This window comes from Pristis pectinata, chromosome 34 (genome assembly GCF_009764475.1).
Source record: "Pristis pectinata isolate sPriPec2 chromosome 34, sPriPec2.1.pri, whole genome shotgun sequence".
NCBI classification, from domain to species: domain Eukaryota; kingdom Metazoa; phylum Chordata; class Chondrichthyes; order Rhinopristiformes; family Pristidae; genus Pristis; species Pristis pectinata.
This window is the reverse complement of record NC_067438.1, coordinates 7,153,855-7,173,723: the sequence shown is the minus strand read 5'-3', so window position 1 is coordinate 7,173,723 and position 19,869 is coordinate 7,153,855. Positions and strand designations below refer to the sequence as shown.

The 19,869-nt window shown below is 48.6% G+C and overlaps 1 protein-coding gene across 2 annotated transcripts in view; it reads right to left on the bottom strand.

The window, feature by feature from the left end:
• gtf2h4 (general transcription factor IIH, polypeptide 4) overlaps window positions 1-19,869 on the bottom strand; it is a 68,666-nt gene that overhangs the window by 28,795 nt on the left and 20,002 nt on the right. For both annotated transcript variants that reach the window (XM_052043941.1, XM_052043942.1), the window contains exons 4-5: window positions 17,631-17,762; window positions 14,272-14,368 (exon numbers count right to left, since the gene is read on the bottom strand). In XM_052043941.1, coding sequence (XP_051899901.1) covers window positions 14,272-14,368; window positions 17,631-17,762 — 229 coding nt within the window. The remainder of the gene's footprint in view (window positions 1-14,271; window positions 14,369-17,630; window positions 17,763-19,869) is intronic.

Here is a 19,869-nt window from a genome sequence, read left to right as displayed (position 1 = left end):
ACTTGCCACCACAAGGAGCAGTTGAGGGAAACGGTGAAAGTACACTTAAGGGAAGGCTAGACGAGCAAATGAGGGAGAAGCAAAGGGAGGTGAAAAGCACGAGGATGCTGGAGGAACTCAGCAGGCCAGGCAGCATCCGTGGAGAAAAGCAGGCGGTCAACGTTTTGGGTCAGGACCCTTCTTCAGGAAGGGGAGAGTTGGATTAGGTGAAGATAGACAGGAGGATGTAAAATGACGAGAGGCACAGAAAGGGTAGACAGAGTCTTTTCCTTCCCAGGGTGGGAATATCCAATACAAGATGGCACAGTAAAGTGAGAGGGGGAAAGTTTAAAGGAGATTTACAAGGCAAGTTTTCTTTCACACAGAGTGGTAGGTGCTTGGAACATGGCGCCAGGGCAACGTTTAAGAGGCACTTAAACAGGCACGTGAATGGGCAGGGAATGGAGGGATACGGACCATGTGCAGGCAGATGGGATTAGTTAGATTGGCATCATGGTCAGCACAGACATAGTGGGCTGAAGGGCCTGTTCCCGTGCTGTACTGTTCCATGAGCGTCAAGAGGAACACAAATGGACTATCTAGACTTCTGTGCTACATGTTCTATGTAGCATCCTGAGGTTGTGAAAGGTGCTAAATAAATCCAGGGCCATCCTTTCTGTCATGCTCTACACCTTGCCCATCTAACACCCTGATTCTGGCCTCCTGTGCAACCTCCCCCAGTCTTCCACCAACTCTGCAGTTTTAATTATTGAGGCCCCGTGAACCTTCAGTGCTGTGGACTCCAAGCTCACAACCCCCAAAGCTCAGCCCCTGCACCTCCCTCCTTCAGTCCTGTGGACCCCAGCCTCACAAACTCGTGAAGCCTTTCAACCTCTTAGCGAGCCTTTGGAAATCTGCCCTGATAGCTAAGGTGACCTGGTGTCAAATCTTGACTGATGATGCCCTTGCAACGCGTCTCGGGACTGTACAGCTGAATGTCAGTTCTGCTGAATTAACTCCTGTAGAAATCTAAAGTAGTCTGACACTGTTTGTCTTCCATCTCTGGGCTGGTGACCTCTGGACAACATCTCTCCAAACTCATCCAGTGTCCACTACACACGGACCCACGTTGGCTTTGAATTAGTTGATCAGCGTGCGTTGTACGTCCCCTACGCCCTCCATAACCCCGGCTGGAGCACGGGAAGGCACAGGACGCGAGCGCTCAGCATTTGGTCCTCGGGTACCCTCGCAGCTTCGACCAAGGAGACCAATCCAGCCGGTCCGCCCCGACCCTGACGCAGCCTACTGCACTTTAGAGGGCACAGGCTTAGGGGAAGGGGGAAGAAGGGACCCAAGGAAGAATTTTTCCACCTGGGAGGGGGGTTGGACTCTGGAACCCGCTGCCCGAGGGGGTGGTGGAAGCAGAAGCAGAGACTCTCACGACATTGACGAATAATCAAGACATACACTTGAACCATGGGCTGGGGCACGGGATCAGTGTACATGTGCACTTGGTGGCTGGCACGGCTCTATAACTTTAAGAGATGCATTCCAACCCAAGAGTGGATTCAAGCACGTGAAACCGGGGATACCAGGCTTCAGTTCCGCGGAGAGAGGAGGGAACCTGCTCTCCGTGATCCAGCGAAGTTTATTTGGTGGAGTAACAAATGACAAGGAGCTTTGAGAGAGTGGACCAGAAACGTTTCCACAGCTACAGGTTGCACAGATCTAACAGAAGTCATAAAAGACCCTGTGAAGACATGAAGAGGTTTATTTTATGCACCGCATTTATGTATATGAAAGGGCTAAAAAAATTAGGAGTGGTACTGTTGATACTTCGCTTAAACTTGAGGAAGTTTGGAGTCCATTTATTCAATATTTTCACATGATATAGATCCCCTTATAATAACCTTTCAATTTAGAGGAACGGAGCAGACGACATAATATTGCTCTGTTTCTACTGAGAAATTTTAGTCCAGTGTTTTTTTTTAATTTTTTTTTAGCTTAGTTTGGTTTGATATTTTGTTTATAATTTTTCTTATTGTTTTGGGGATTTTTTTTCTTTCTTTTATATTTTATAATAAACCTTTTTCTTTTATATTATATTCATTCACTAACAGATCGTTGGATCTACAGATTTTTTTTAAAGTTTATTGTTCTTTATTGATTATCCATGCCATGATTGTTCTCCTGATCTCTTTGTATTATATGTATAAACATTGATATATTAATCTATATTAATTTGAAAACTAATAAAAAAAATTGAAAAAGAAAAGAAAGAAAAAAATAACAAAGCCTCATATTGAGCTCACAGCTTCACCAGCCTCAGGACAGCCAGCGAGGTAGGTTTGAAGTCTAGCCACTGCTGTAATGGAAGTGGATGCAATAGTAGCTTTCAGAGGGAAATCAGACCTATTCCAGGAGGGGAGCCATTTGCATGGCTGTGAGGGAAACAAAACAACATCAACAACTACACCTTGTATTTATGTGGATCCTTTAAGGCAGAACGTGTCCCAAAGTGTTGCATAGGAACAAACAAAATCTGACACCGTGCCACATTTAGAAACATCACAAAGCCTTGCAAATGCAGTTTGGCAGCACCAAAGAATGATTCGGCTCAGTGTGAAACCCCTGCTTCTGCTCTTGACAGCTTGGAGGTCAGAACTGGCTGTGGTGGTCCACTGGAAAATGTGACGCTGCTAATCCTGGTCGGAATGGAAACGGGCTTTATAACTTCCCCCATCAATCACACCTGGAACCTGTGAAACAACTGGGATGGCGTGGATCACACAACTACCCTCCACTCACTGCATGTTCTGGGAGAGGTCATCCTGCCTGACGGGAGGTGTTGCCGTAGCTTTGTTCAGGAGTTCCAAAAGCAGACAGCCTACTTAGCATCATTGAGTTATACAGCATGGAAACAGGCTCTTCAGCCCAACTCGTCCATGCTAACCAAGTTGCCTTCCTCAGCTAGTCCCAATTGCCCCATATCCCTCTAAACCTTTCCTACTGATGAACCTGTCCATGTGTCTTTTAAAGATAAATGAATGATTTGCCATATTGTTGGTTATAAAACACCATTTGCTGAGTTATTAGGCAGTGTTTGTTATAAAAGTTCCTGTCATAGAGTCATAAAGCACAGATACAGGCCCTTCAGCCCAACCAGTCCAGGCTGATCACGGTGCCCACCCAACTAGTCCCAATCTCCTGCATTTGGCCAATATCCCTCTAAGTCCCGCCCCTCCATGTACCTAGCTAAGTGCTTCTTATATGACACTGTTGTACCAGCCTCAACCACTTCCTCTGGCATCTCATTCCATGTAGTCACCACCATCTGCGTGAAAAAGTTGCCCCTCAGATTGGACACTGTCTGCTTGGATCCTAACTGCGCCCACCCCACACTAACTCATTAGTTGACGGTAGTGGTGCCTTTAAGCACTATGGTAATGGCTGTAAGTAAATTCCAACGCTTTCCAACAGAGAATTGTTAAAAGACATAATCAAAATTGCACCCAGGACACTAAGATACCACGGCCAAGAAAGCTCACCAGCACCTCTACTTCCTCAGGAGGCTAAAGAAATTTGGTTTGTCCCCTTTGATTCTCACTAACTTTTACCGATGTGCCATAGAAAGCATCCTATCTGGATGTATCACAGCTTGGTATGGCAACTGCTCTGCCCAGGACCACAAGAAACTGCAGAGAGAGTTATGGACACAGCCCAGCGCATTACAGACAACAGCCTCCCATCCTTGGACTCCGTCTTTACCTCTCGCTGCCTTGGTGAAGCAGCCAGCATAATCAAAGACCCCACCCACCCGGGTCATTCTCTCTTCTCTCCTCTTCCATCGGGTAGGAGATCCAGGAGCCTGAGGGCACGTACCACCAGACTTAAGGATAGCCTCTACCCCACTGTGATAAGACTATTGAACGGTTCCCTTAGACAATGATGGACTATGACCTCATGATCTACCTTGTTGTGACCTTGCACCTTATTGCACTGCACTTTCTCTGTAACTGTGACACTTTACTCTGTACTATTATTGTTTTTACCTGTACTACATCAATGCACTCTGTACTAACCCAATGTAACTGCACTGTGTAATGAATTGACCTGTACGATCGGTATTCAAGACAAGCTTTTCACTGTACCTCAGTACAAGTGACAATAATAAACCAATACCAATACTAAATTCCTCAGGTGGGGCTCAGCATGTTCATACTGTGGTTATTCCCTTAAAACAAAGGATGGAGTGAAAAACAAACTGTTGGATGAACTCAGTGGGTCAGGCAGCATCTGTGAAGATAAAGACAGGTACGACATTTCAGATCGAGATGTCAGCTGTCACTTTGCCTCCACAGACAAGAGACTGCAGCACCTGGAATCTGGAGCAACACACAAAGCGCCGGAGGAAATCAGTGGGTCGGGCAACATCTGTGGAGGGAAATGGAGGGTCGACATTTCGGGTCGAGACCCTTCATCTGGACTTAAAGAGGGGAGATAGGCTGAGTTCTCCCAGCAGTTTGTGTTCTAGATTCCAGCATCTGCAGTCTCTTGCGACTCACTTCCAAAGGATTGGCTGTTAATGCATCACCCCAGTGAGATTAACTAACAGTTCAGACTAGCAATCAGGGATCTTGCTGTTCCAATACATCTCAGTATCACACTGAGTCACAAGAGGAGAGCCACGGTTTAAGATGTTAATACTAGCTACGTGCTGACAACTTATTATAGAACCTCGCAGCCCCGAAGGAGGTCCATTGTGTCTACAGTGGCTCTTTGAAAGAGCTCACCAATTAGCACCACTCCCTTGCTCATTCCCCATTGCTGTATGTAACTCTATCCTGAGACAGTTATCTTCTGAAGGTCACTGCCAGTTTTATTTCCACCAACCTCTTCAGGTAATGAAAATATAGCTGCAAGAAATCCAAAGCAAAATGCTGGAAACACTCAGCAGGTCAGGCAGCATCTCATTGAGTTATAGAGTCACGCAGCACAGAATCAGGCCCTTCGGCCCACTGAGTCCGTGCCGACCATCCACGCACCAATCCCATTTCATTCTCCCCACATTCCCATCAACTCCTCCCAGATTCTGCCCCTCACCAGAACACTGGGGGGCAATCGACAGCAGCCAATTTACCTACTGACCTACTGATGCAGCTCTATAAAACTCTGGTTAGACCATACTTAGAGTACTGTGTCCAGTTCTGGTCACCTCATTATAGGAAGGATGTGGAAGCATTGGAAAGGGTGCAGAGGAGATTTACCAGGAATGCTGCCTGGTTTAGAGAGTATGCATTAGAGACTAAGGGAGCTAGGGCTTTGCTCTTTGGAGAGGAGGATGAGAAGAGATGATAGAGGTGTACAAAATATTAAGAGGAATAGATAGAGTGGATGGCCAGCACCTCTTTCCCAGGGCACCAATGCTCAATACAACAGGGCATGGCTTTAAAGTAATGGGTGGGAAGTTTAAGGGAGATATCAGAAGAAGGTTTTTTACCCAGAGAGTGGTTGGAGCATGGAATGCGCTGCCTGGGGCAGTGGTGGAGGCAGGTACATTGGTCAAATTCAAGAGATTGCTAAATAAGCATATGGAGGAATTTAAAATAAAGGGGTATGTGGGAGGAAGGGGTTAGGTAGTCTTAGGCGAGATTTAAAGGTCGGCACAACATTGTGGGCCGAAGGGCCTGTATTGTGCTGTTCTATGTTCTAAGTCTTTGGGACGTGGGAGGAAACGAGAGCAACCCGAGGAAACCCTCGCACTCATGTGCAAACTCCACATGGGCAGCAGCAGAAGAAATGGAAGTGCTAAACTCCTTCTCTTTCTATAGGCGCTGTTTGACCTGCGGGGAAGTTGCAATTTACCTGCTTTCATTACTCTTTCGGGCAATGCATTCCTGATCACAATCACTCAAAAAGAAAAGATGATCGCAGGAAGTAATAACCTTGTGTCAGCTCGGGTCAGTGGGTGACAGTCTCAGCTCTGAGCCACAAGGTTGTGGATTCAAGCATGACATAGAACCATAGAACACTACAGCACAGAAAACAGGCCATGCGGCCCTTTTAGGCTGCGCCAAAACGTTATTCTGCTAGTCCCATTTACCTGCACCCAGTCCATAACCCTCCAGACCTCTCCCATCCATATATCTGTCCAATTTATTCTTAAAACTTAAGAGTGAGCCCGCATTTACTACATCAGATGGCAGCCCATTCCGCACTCCCACCACTCTGAGTGAAGTTCCCCCTAATGTTCCCCCTAAACTTTTCCCCTTTCACCCTAAAGCCATGTCCTCTGGTAATTATCTCTCCTAATCTAGGTGGAAAGAGCCTACTCGCATTTACTTTGTCTATACCCCCTCATAATTTTGTAAACCTCTATCAAATCTCCCCTCATTCTTCTACGCTCCAAGGAATAAAGTCCTAACCCGTTCAATCTTTCCCTGTAACTCAACTCCTGAAGACCCGGCAACATTCTAGTAAATCTTCTCTGCACTCTTTCAATCTTACTGATATCCTTCCTATAGTTAGGTGACCAGAACTGCATACAGTACTCTGAATTTGGCCTGACCAATGTCTTATACAACCTCACCATAATATCCCAACTCCTATACTCTTCTGTATAGGAGACTCTCCATGTCTCTTCAGTGCAGCATTGAGGGAGTGGTGTGGGGTTAGGATTGGAAGTATTCAGGCGAGACACTAGGCTCTGTCTACTGGCCCTACAGATACGCAGGGTCCCTCGTACAATCTCCAGTATCTGCGCTGTTGAATCCACACAACCAAGGAGCTAGGTAAGCTGGTTACTGGCTGTGCAGAACGACCCTTGCATTTCCCTGTACAACACTCAGTGAACGTCAATTGTCTTTCAAGAGCAATTCGAGAGGTTTCCGAGTGCTACGTAAACATAATTGTTGTCAAGTGTCTCATTCACTGCACAGTGGGCACGCCTTTGGCAAGGTCGCTCTGAGAGCGGCTGCTATGATTGAGTGAGACTTGCCGTGAGCGGTGGGTGGGTGTTAATTGTGGCACTCCTGGCCCGACCCTGACTGGCTCAGAGACTCACTCCACCTGGCCTTACACAGCGCTGCCTAGACTTGGCTTTGGGAACATCCCACTAGAAACTGCTTGGAAGCAGCAACACGGAGAGGAGTTGAAAGGGAACTGGACAGCTATGCAAGGGCACTGCTGTGATACAATAAGTAGTTCCCTGCTATGGGTAAAATTCTACTGATCCACCTTCCTGCACTAAAAGTACCCAGCCTTGCTGAAGTACTCCAGCTGTGCCTCTGTCAGGAACGCGTATCAGTTTAGTGCTAATCTTTAGCTTTCCCTCCTATCTTTCCTTACGATGGCTATTATCCAATAACCACCCTCCCTCTCACCTCTTTATACTGACTATCTGCCCTCTACTCTTTCGGTCCGACTGAAGGGTCTCAACTGTTCATTTCCCTCCACAGATAAGACCAAAAGATAAGATATCTTTATTGGTCACATGTACATTGAAACACACAGTGAAATGCATCCTTTGCGTAGAGTGTTCTGGGGGCAGCCCGCAAGTGTCGCCAACGTAGCATGCCCATAACTTCCTAGCCCATACGTGTTTGGAATGTGGGAGGAAACCGGAGCACCCGGAGGAAACCCATGCAGACACAGGGAGAACGTACAAACTCCTTACAGAGAGTGGCCGGAATTGAACCCAGGTCGCTGGTGCTGTAACAGCATTACGCTAACCGCAACACTACCGTGCCAGAATTAGGCCATTCAGCCCATCAATACTGCTCTGCCATTTAATCATGGCTGATTTTTTATTTCTCAACCCCATTCGCCCCATGACCCTTAACCCCCAACCCCCTCACTAATCAAGAACCCTTCAATCTCTGCCTTAAATACACCTGATGATTTGGCCTCCACAGCCCTTCGTGGCAACGAATTCCACAGATTCACCACCTTCTGGCTGAGGAAGTTCCTTGTCTCAGTTCTAAAGGGACACTTCTTTATTCTGAGGCTGTGCCCTCACATCGTAGACTCTCTACTAACAGAAACATCCTCTCCATGTCCACTCTCCTCAGCCCTTTCCGTATTCAGTAGGTTAGGTAGACGCTGCCTGACCCACTGAGTTCCTCCAGCAGTTTGCTTTTTGCTCCAGATTCCAGCATCTGCAATCCTTTCCTCGTTGCAACTTTATCTGCTCACCTTACAGATCCGTGTGCCTGCATAGAGACTCTCACTCTCCTCCTCTTTCTGAAATTATGACAATGATGACTTTCCTTTGGAAGTCATGCACACAAGATCATTTCTTGAGCAAAGCTATTAATTAAATTCAGATTGTTCCCAACAGCTTGCACTCTCCCTGAGACCTCACCCTGGGGTTATGCAGATCCAAGGACGTAATCTATAACATCACTGCTGGATGTCTTTACACTGATTAAATTTGGAGATTGAATGAAATTTCACACCTCAACCAAGGTCTCAACCTTGGTTCAGCGGTCACCTCTCTCACCTAGTCGTCAAAGGCTGGAGAGTTCCAGAGACCAGTGAGCTTCACAGATCAGAGGACAATAAATAGACTCACACGCACGGTAGCATAGCGGTTAGCGTAACGCTATTACAGCGCCAGCAACCCGGGTTCAATTCCGGCCACTGTCTGTAAGGAGTTTGTATTTCCTCCCCGAGTCCGCGTGGGTTTCCTCCGGGTGCTCCGGTTTCCTCCCACATTCCAAAGACGTACGGGTTAGGAAGTTGTGGGCGTGCTATGTTAGCAAGACTTGCAGGCTGCCCCCAGAGCACTCTACGCAAAAGATGCATTTCACTGTGTGTTTCGATGTACATGTGATGAATAAAGATATCTTATCTTATCCTGGGGCAGAGTATGGGATTGCTACTCATTTAGGTGAGACATTAAACTGAAGACCCTCTCAGCACAACACTATTTGGAGAGGATTTTCCCCCACCCCATCACCCCCTCTGACCCCCTCCCCCGTCCATTATCCCCTCTCACCACCCTCCCCAACCCCATCATCCTCTCCCTAGGCCTACCACCCACCCTTGGTGGTTGATGGAGCTTGCTGTGTGTGAATTGTCTTATTTCCTGCATCGTCACACTTAGTGTACGGTTCTGGGAGGTCCAGAGGTTCTGAAAGGCACTATAGAAATGCAATATTCTGCCTTTCATTGCCACTTACTATGATCTCTCTCTCTCACACACACATGCCCCCCCAGGTGCCTTGACACTTGCTGCCCTTGGACCCTGCCCCAAGGATCTCAGTGAAGATCAGTAAGATGTCTAGACATGGCCGTGCCCAAAGCAGCACTCACCCGATGTCTGCTGGTGGGCGCCTTTTCATTGGAGGTTACCAGACAGCCAGGAGTGGGAACACAGGCGATTCTGCTCCTCCTGCATCCAGGAGCTCAAGGCCAGGGAAAGTGCCCCAACTCTAAGCTCCTGACCCAGCACGAAGCTGAGGTCGGAATGCGGGCCGAGAGAAATCCGGTATGTCCTAGATGACACCCCCCCACCCAATTGTTACAGATGCACCATAGGAAGCATCCTATCCGGGTGCATCACGGCTCGGTATGGCAACTGCTCTGTCCGAAACTGCAGAGAGCTGTGAACGCAGCCCAGTCCATCACGCAAACCAGCCTCCCCTCCACTCACTCCGTCTACACTTCCCACCGCCTCGGGAAAGCAGTCAACATAATCGTGGACCAATCCCACCCCAGTCATTCTCTCTTCTCACCCCCTCCTGTGGGCAGAAGATACAAAATCCTGAAGGCACGTACCACCAGACCCAAGGACAGCTTCTATCCCGCTGTTATCAGATTCCCGAATGGACCTCTCATACGCTAAAGACGAACTCTTAATCTCCCAATCTACCTCGTCGTGGCCCTTGGACTGTATTTGCCTACCTGCACTGCACTTTCTCTGTAACTGCAACACCATATTCTGCATTCTATTTTTCTTTTTACTACCTCGATGTACTTGTGTATGGCACAATCTATCTGGATGGCACGCAAAACAAAAGGTTTTCACTGTATCTTGGTCCATGTGACAGTAATAAACCAATACCAAATTGGAGCACCTGGGGTCACAGGGAGAACATGCAAACTCCACACAGACAGTGCCGGAGGTCAGTATCAAACCAGGGTCTATACTGTGGTCGGTACCAATGCCAACAACAGTGACACACTGAGCAATGCGTGATCTCAGTAGCCAAGCAGACTCGGGCTGGGTTGGTATTGGGACGGAAGGTGCCGCAGGTCAGTGTGGAGCAGCTCTATTTGCCTGAGGGGTTCACCGGGGGCGCCGTCCTGCCCTCCGGAGCTGGAGCTCAGAATGGAGCTGGGGAATGAAAGCGAGACTCAATCACTCAGCAAGTTCCCTGCAGCAACAGGACTGACTGGGAGGGCTGGGAGAACAGCAGGTGCGAGGAGCAATCTGCAATATCATTTACGGCCATTAATTTCTTTCAGCTAAGTAAATGACGTGTTACGATCGGGCTCTGTGCCTGGACTTTAATTAGTTCAGGTCCTGAAGGTACAACAATAAGCTCATTTCTCACAGCTGTGAATGTCTCTACCACCCTCTGGTACGCAGGTTTTTTACAAACTTGCCAATGTTTAACCCTCTCAACTGCTCATTGGGTTTAACTCTCTGGCCACCAACCAGCTGCGATTCACTTCGTTGCCCTGGGACTAAAGCCTTTTGCATGCATAGCAAGTAATAATTTTAATTATTGTAAAAGAAAAACCATTCTTTGAATATCGGTGTAACCAGCAAGACCAGCAGCTATAGCCCCTGGCTGCCCCTGCTGGAGGCAGTGAGGGCCCTTTCTGAGTCACAAGAAAAAACAGACCCCAACCATCCAGCACCCATCCACACTAATCCACCTTTCTTCTAGCATGCCCATCACATCCGCCTCCATTCCCCCCTCTCCATCCCCAATTCTTCTGCCACCCACCTGGACACCATTTACAGCAGCCAATTAACCTACCAACTTGCACGTCTTTGAGACACAGTGAACCCAATGAACCCATGCAGTCACAGGGAGAACGTGCACTGGAGGTCAGGTTCGAACCCGGGTCTCCGGCGCTGTGAGGCAGCGGCTCGACCCACTGCACCACCCCACTTTTGGAGCTGCAATCATCGAGCAAAATGACAGCATTTCACTCCACTTCTGAACTCACGCCCGAGGCTAATAACTAGGTTCAGGAAAGCTGGACAAGTTAGCCTGGGCAGACCAAATGAAGCCCCCTGGATTTCAAGCCCATTCAATGCAATAGGATGAAATAAAAAGATGTCAGAAGAACTAGGGCCATTTGGAAAAATCAAAACTCAACCAATTGCTGGTGAGGCCGCACTCAGAGCACTGTGTTCAGTTTTGGTCGCCCTGCTATAGGACAGATGATATTAAACTGCAAAGAGTGCAGAAAAGATTTTCAAGGACGTTGCCAGGACTTGAGGGACTGAGTTACAGGGAAAGGTTGGACAAGCTAGGACTTTATCCCTTGAAGCATTGGAGACCGAGAGGTGATGTTATAGAGTTGTATAAAATCATGAAGGACATAGATAAAGTGAATGCACTTAGTCTGTTCCAGGGTTGGGGAATCAAGAACTAGAGGGTATAGTTTTAAGGTGAGAGGGGAGAGATTTAATAGGAATTTGAATGGCAACCTTTTTATCCCCCCACACAATGGATGATATGTATGTGGAACGAGCCGCCAGATTAAGTGGTTGAGGCAGGTACAATAACAATTTCCAAGGGACATTTGGACAAGTACGTGCATAGGAAAGATTCAGAATGTTATGGGCCAAACGCAGGAAAATGGGACTAGCTTGGATGGGGTATCTTGGTCAGCATGGACCAGTTGGGCCGAAGGGCCTGTTTCCGTGCCGTCTGACTCTATAACTCCAATCAACGCATTTGAAGGCACACCTGCAATAACTGGGCATAGCACAGTGGCGCAAGTGGGTGAATCTGCTGCATCACAGCTCCAGCGCTGTCTATGTGGAGTTTGCACGTTCTCCCTGTGTCCTCATGGGTTCATCCCAGGTGCTGCAGTTTCCTCCCACATCCCAAAGACGTGCAGGTCGGTAGGTTAATGGGGAGCTGTAAATTGCCTCTAGTGTGGGTGAGGGGCAGAATCTGGGGGGAGTCGATGGGAATGTGGGGAGGGTAAAATGGGTTAGGGTCGGATTAATGTTGGTTGGTTAACGGTTGGCGTGGACTCAAGAGGGCTGAGGGTCTGCTACTCTGCTGCATCTCTCTATGACTCCGTCAACTTTTGATCTGTCACTTTTGTTGCAAAGGTAAACATCCAGGACTACAATGTGACAAATGTAACTGCATCAACCTTATTTAACGGAGGATTCTGCCTCTGAGACCTGATGCTGGAGTTGATATCCTGGAGTACTATATCGAGTTTTGGGCTCTCTACCTAAGAAAGGATCTAGTCATAGAGTTATACAGCAAGGACACAGGCCCTTCGGCCCAACTCATCCATGCTGACCAAGATGCCCATCTAAGCTAAGCCATCTAAGGTTGCGCAGACTAGGACTCTCTTCCCTGGAACGTAGGAGATTGAGGGGTGACCAGGGGTATATAAGATCACGAGGGGCATAGAGAGGGTGGAACCACATAGTCTTTTTCGCAGGGCGTCGGGGTGGGGGGGGGTGCTAAAAACAAGAGGGCATAGGTTTAAGATCAGAGACGAGAGACAAGAGACTTAAAAGGGACATCAGGGGCAACTTCTTCACGCAAAGGGTGGTGTGTGTTTGGAAAGAGCTGCCAGCAATAGTGGTTGAGGCAGGTACATTAGCAACGTTTAAAAGCCATCTAGATAAGTACATGGATAGGAGAGGTTTGGAGGACTCTGGGCCAAATGCAGGCAGACGGAACTGGCTCGCTGGGCAACACAGCCGGCACAGATAAGTTGGGACAAAGGGCCTGTTTCTATGTTGTATGACTCTAGTCCCATTTGCCCACGTTTGGCCCCTATCCCGTTAAACCTTTCCCATCCATGTACCTGTCCAAACATCTACTTGCAGAGCTAGACCAATCCCAGACATATGAAGAGAGATCTAGCAGATTGGGCCTGCATCCTCTGGAGTTTTGAAGAATGAGAGGAGATCTCTTTGAAATTGACAAAATTCTAACAAGGCTCGACAGGCTGGATGCAGGGAGGATGTTTCCCCCCGCTGAGGAGTCTAGGATCGGGGGTCCAGTCTCAGAACAAGGGAAAGGCTGTTTAGGACTAAGATATTTCTTCACTCAGAGGGTGAATCTTCGGAGATCTCTATCTAGGAGGCCTGAGAAGGTTCAGTCATTTGGTTTATTCAAAGCAGAAATTGATATATTCCTTAAAATCAAAGGATAATGCAGGAAAATGTTGCTGAGGAAGAGATCAGCCATGATCTTAAGGAAGGAAGGGCCAGGTGGCCAGCTCCTCCTCACGTCCTTCCAGAGCTTCACGAGTTACCAGCTCCAGCCAGGGCTGGAGCTCCCAAGGCAAATGTAGGCCTGGGCATGCGAAGAATCTGCCAGGCTGCTCCTAAGGGAACCATTACAATCTCGACTCTTGCCTTCTGTTTGCCCCAGATGGTTTCAAAACGAGCAGAAACAGGAATTTCGCAACCGTCACTCTGAGGCAAGACGAAGCTATTTTCAGCTGTTCTCCAGAGAGGCGAGAAAAAACAGGGCAAAGGCATCGATTACAGCACCTGAGAATCTGAAAGCAATGACTGTACAGTTGATTCTGGCAAGAGAACTCATTATGAATCGTTCAGGAGCCAAAAATCACTCGTCTCATTGCCTCTTTATTCTCTGGACGTAGGCGTTGCTGGAAAGGCTTCCCATCTCCGGTTACTCCCCCGAGGAATGGCTGCCAGGGCTCAAGCTTCCTATCAGGTCCTGCCTGAGGGCAGTTAAGAGTCAACTTCGGGCTGTTCCCTGGGAGGGCACAAACTGGCTCAGGGGTAGCAAATTCTGAATGTTAAAAACCAAACAATGCAAGAAGCAGTTTAAAAATAAACCGGCAAACAAGAACCAAAAGACCAGAGCCAATGAAGAAGATTTTCACAGAGAAGGTGAGATATGTCTGGAAAAAGCTGCTCCAGAGGGGATGCAAATCACTGACTCACTAAAACACTGCTGGCTGCCAGAATGGGAGAGATTAAGTACTGAAGGCTGAGCTCTATACAGCTTTTGTTTCACTCGTCACCTTTGCTGTTCTCCTTGGCTCAGCTTATCGTACCGGGTCAATGACATACACACAGTAAAAGTACGGCTGACCCACCTCCCACCGTTCCATGGCGTACTTGTCCAGGGAGGTGATGTCTCGAGCGTGCTTGTCTGGTCCCAGCTGGCTGGTGTCATCTGCCCACGCTTTACCCCTGTGAGAATAGGGCATATTAAACTGTTATAATTAACGCCTCTGGTCTCCAACAATAACACAGGGGGACCTACTACATCCCCTGGTCCCCAATAACAAAAGGACATCCACCACAGTCCCTGGTCTCCAATAACACAGGGGCACCCACTACATCCCCTGGTCCCCAATAACACAAGGGCACCCACTACATTCCCTGGTCTCCAATAACACGGGGGCACCCATACATCTCCTGGTCCCCAATAACACGGGGGCACCCACTGTATTCCCAGGTCTCCAATAACACAGGGGCACCCACTGTATTTCCCCCGGTCCCCAATAACACGGGGGCACCCACTACATCCCCCAGTCCCCAATAACACGGGGGCACCCACTACATCCCCTGGTCCCCAATAACACGGGGGCACCCACTACATCCCCTGGTCCCCAATAACACGGGGGCACCCACTACATCCCCCGGTCCCCAATAACACGGGGCACCCACTACATCCCCCAGTCCCCAATAACACGAGGGCACCCACTACATCCCCCGGTCCCCAATAACACGGGGGCACCCACTACATCCCCCGGTCCCCAATAACACGGGGGCACCCACTACATCTCCCGGTCCCCAATTACACAGGGGCAACCATTACATCGCCCGGTCCCCAATTACACAGGGGCACCCACTACATCCCCTGGTCCCCAATAACACAGGGGCACCCACTACATCTCCTGGTTCCCAATAACACAGGGGCACCCACTATATTCCCTGGTCTCCAATAACACAGGGGCACCCACTATATTCCCCGGTCTCCAATAACACAGGGGCGCCCACTACATCCCCCGGTCCCCAATAACACAGGGGCACCCACTACATCCCCCGGTCCCCAATAACACAGGGGCGCCCACTACATCCCCCGGTCCCCAATTACACAGGGGCACCCACTACATCCCCCGGTCCCCAATTACACAGGGGCACCCACTACATCCCCTGGTCCCCAATAACACAGGGGCACCCACTACATCCCCCGGTCCCCAATAACACACAGACACTCAGCACAATCTCTGGTCCCCAATAACACACAGGGTTCAACTTGAACAACGCTGTTTGTCTTTCCACAGATGTAGCCTGATCTGCTGGATACTTCCAGCTTTTTCTGGCTTCACCAGTTGTGCACCTAATCTGACCATCTCCCAGCAGAAATGCAGATACTGGGAGATGAAGTCTAGCCCAGCACTATCCTGTCACCAAACAGGAGTCCACCTCAGAAGGGCCCAGAACAGCTGATTTAAGCACACTGTTATGGGGTGCTGAGTGAACATCACTCTGCATCTAATCCATGCTGTCTCCGCTCTGGGAGTGCGATATGACAGTGTAGAGGGAGCTTTACTTTGTCTCTGACCTGTGCTGTCCCTGCTGTGGGAAGGTGTGACGTGGCAGCACAGAGAGAAAAGTTTACCCTGTACTACCCACTATTGTCCATGCCCTGGGATACTTTATGGGAGCATGCAGAAGGAGCTTTACTCTGCATCTAATCCTTTTCCCTGTCCTGGGAGTGTTTGACAGGGCAGCAAAGAGAGATACTTACCATGTACTAGCACTGTCCAAGCCCTGGGATGTCTTACGGAAGTATGTAGAGGGAGCTTTTACTCTGTTAATTATCCTGTGTTGTACTTACCCTCGGAAGGTTAAACGGTTCAATGTTGGGACAGTTTTATACTGTATCTAACCCACATTATATCTGCTCTGGCAGTATTTAATAGGACAGCACATGGAGAGCTTTGCATCTATCCTGTGCCGTCCCTGGCTAGGGGGTTTTGAGTGGATGGTGCAGGGAAGGCATCACTTTATAGCAAGTTCATTTCAGTTTAGTTCTGGGTGTTTGATGCTGACACTGGGTGCCCTAAACACAAAGTGCTCCATTTCCAAATGTGCGAGCACTTTGGACTGTAAATTGATTTGTTAAATGCATGGTTATTTTCCAACAATTAAATTAATGCTTAGCCAAGATACCATTGCTATGGTTACTAAAAGCATTGGTAACTTAATTGCAGCAAATTGAGGTCTACTTGAGCAAGACCATAATCTCCTTGGTGACAAACCAACTGCAGCATCTAAAGCCCTGGGAGCAAGGTGTTGCAGAGGTCCCAGTGCCAGCATTAAGGGCGTTGTCAACAGGAACAGCTCATCTCTGGAAACAGGCTGGTAATTGACTGTGTCTGCAGGCAGCATTTATAGGGAACCAGAATGACCTGGAGAATTCGGGAGAAAGGGTTGGAGATGGGAGAGGTTGACTCCATAACTTTCATGCCCCTGCAAGAGACATCTGCTTCAACTACCTTTACACAGGCATGTGTTCACAATCACTCCCCCACACCTACAGGGGCACAAACACACAGGCGCTCACTAGGACCTCCACTGACTCTGTCTACACTTCCCGCTGCCTCGGGAAAGCAGCCGACATAATCAAAGACCCCTCCAACCCCAGTCATTTCTCTCTTCTACCTCCTCCCATTGGGCAGAAGATACAAAAGCCTGAGAACACGTACCACCAGACTCAAGGACAGCTTCTACCCCACTGTTATCAGACTCTTGAACAGACCTCTTATTTGAAAGACAAACTCTTGATCTCTCAATCTACCTCGTCATTGCACTGCACTGTCTCTGTAACTGCAGCACTATATTCTGCATTGTTTTTCTTTTGAACATCGAACAGTACAGCACAATACAGGCCCTTTGGCCCACAATGTTGTGCCGACCTTTAAACCTCGCCTAAGACTATCTAACCCCTTCCTCTCACATATCCCTCTATTTTAAATTCCTCCATATACTTATCTAGTAATCTCCTGAATTTGACCAATGTACCTGCCTCCAGCACCGCCCCTCACCGTGCATTCCATGCTCCAACTACTCTCTGGGTAAAAAACCTTTCTCCGATATCTCCCTTGAACTTCCCACCCATTACTTTAAAGCCATGCCCTCTTGTATTGAGCATTGTTGCCTGGGAAAGAGGTGCTGGCTGTCCACTCTATCTATTCCTCTTAATATTTTGTACACCTGTATCACGTCTCCTCTCATCCTCCTCCTCTCCAAAGAGTAAAGCCCTAGCTCCCTTAGTCTCTCCTCATAATGCATATTCTCTAAACCAATGTACTCAATGTACTTATGTACATAATAATCTGTCTGGATGGCACGCAAAACCAAAAGCTTTTCACTGTATCTCGGTACACGCGACAATAATAACCTCTGTGCCGCCGCACATGAGGATAGCTTCGTCACTTACCCGCCAAGCAGTGCGATGCGCAGATTCTCTTTGAAGATGGGGTTGAGGACCAGGCCCTGGAGCCCACCGGGGAGCTGCTGGGAATGCCAGAGTCGAAGCCCTGTCAGAATACTCATGCAGTCGTCGTGGTCTCTGCGGAGGGCCGGAGGGTGAGAAACAGCAGAGAGGTCAGTGATGCAAGGGGAGGGAACTGGGCACACGTTGCTTCAACAGATGTTAGAGACACCCAAAACCACAGGATAGGGATGAAGCAGCTGACTGGACCTCGACTTCCCAGAGTACGTTACGTGGCGGTGGGGTGATCGATGACCCCACTTGGACACCATTGCGGTTCAGAGCACTTCAATTTATTTCTCCACACAAAGTCTAAAGCAATTTTCCCCAATTCTAGTACCTCAATCCCACTGTTGTGGGATTACCTACGTGGGTATGTGTTGCCCTCCCTACATGGATTATCGAGGGAAGGGACACAGAGATTTCGGACTGCTGGTTCAGATTGGGTTTTACAGTAGGAGTTGCATTGATACAAAGAGGGCACTGGTTTCCTGAACACATCACCGTGTGGGGATTGCCTTGATCTCGTTGTGTCCACAGCCAGATTTCAATGTATGTATGATGCGTGTAGCTAAACCTGAATTAAAGTACAAGTTGAGTCAATTCACGAAAGGGGTGTGGTGTATACTTCATTCCATTTACACAACACCCCACACTCACTGCCTCACCTGTAGCCACATGTGAACATGCAGCAGTATCCTGGCATAAAGCCATACATGGCATCATGGGCTTCTCCATGATCTTACCAACAGATTTGTTATTGCTTGTCTCACCATTTCCTAGAGATAGGTAGTGGTCAGGCTATCAAAATGCAGCTTCCTTAAAATGTTCAGCAGGCAAGGACAAAGCACGTTCAAGAGAAAGTTATTAACGACTGCTCTGGAATCATAACTTGGACAGGTACATGGACCAAATGCAGGCGAATGGGAGTAGCTCAGGTAGACAACTTGGTCAGCATGGATGAGTTGGGCCGAAGGGCCTGTTTCCATGGTGTGACTCTACATTGTACAACTTTATTTATCAGGTCAATTAATGCCTCACACTCCTTGTCTCAAGATTCTTAATTGCACGAAAATGGACTTTGTTTTTTGTTCTAATTGTGTTCTTCCTTGGATAATTTTGTATAATTAATGTTATTAATTTATGTTTTTCTTGCAAATGTTGCCCATCAGATGCTCTGTACCTGTGATGCTGCTGCAATAAGTTTTTCACTGCACCTCTGCACACATGGACTTGTGCAGATGACAATAAACTTTGACTATGACTTCGACTCTTCCCTGGGGGACCCAGCTGCACCAATCCAGAATCCTTCCGAGGCTTCATGTGGACAAATGTTAAACAACATTTGCTCTAATACCAGGGTCCTTGCTTGGGCATCAATGGAAGATTTGATCAAGTGGGCGTCAATGATCCAATTTAAATCCATAATGGTTAAGATCTGTCAGGTCTACTTGTCCACACACATAAAGTGATCATCATCAACACTAAAACAGATAACCAGGCTGCTCTAACTGGGAAAAAGAGCACGTGTCAGAGCAACGTTCGGGAGGGGAGGAGGGAGGTGGGAAAAATGCACGAAGATTCCCTCCTCCAGCTGCCACAGAAGACAACTCCACGTCCAGTGAGGTTGCTGAGTCGGGAGCATCAGCTGAAAGCTTCGCCCACGCTCCCGAGCAGTCACTGACCGGCTCTGCGTGACCAACGGAATCACACAGCCAGCTCTCAAAGGCTGAGAACAGCAAGCGCCGTCTGTTCAGACTGAGCATATGGTGCCAAAGTCTTCAGACCGGGCTTTGCTGGTGTGAGCTGCTCCATCTGCGTCGCCCACACTTCCAGACCAGGCAGCCAGAGATTCGTGTGGAGCTGGGGCAGTTTCCCTTCATGTGGTCTTTGAGAAACAATGTAAAGTGGAGGAGCTGTGGCTCACACACTCTGCCTCCCCCTGTGGGACTGGGCGGGGCAATGGGTCATACACCGTCCTCTCCCCCTCTGGGACCGAGTGGGGCAGTGGGTCACACACTGTCCTCGCCCCGTCTGGGTCACACTGTCCTCTCTCCCTCTGGGACCGAGCGGGGCAGTGGGTCACACATCGTCCTCTCCCCCTCTAGGACTGGGTGGGGCAGTGGGTCACACTGTCCTCTCCCCCTCTCGACTGGGTGGGGCGGTGGGTCACGCACTGTCCTCT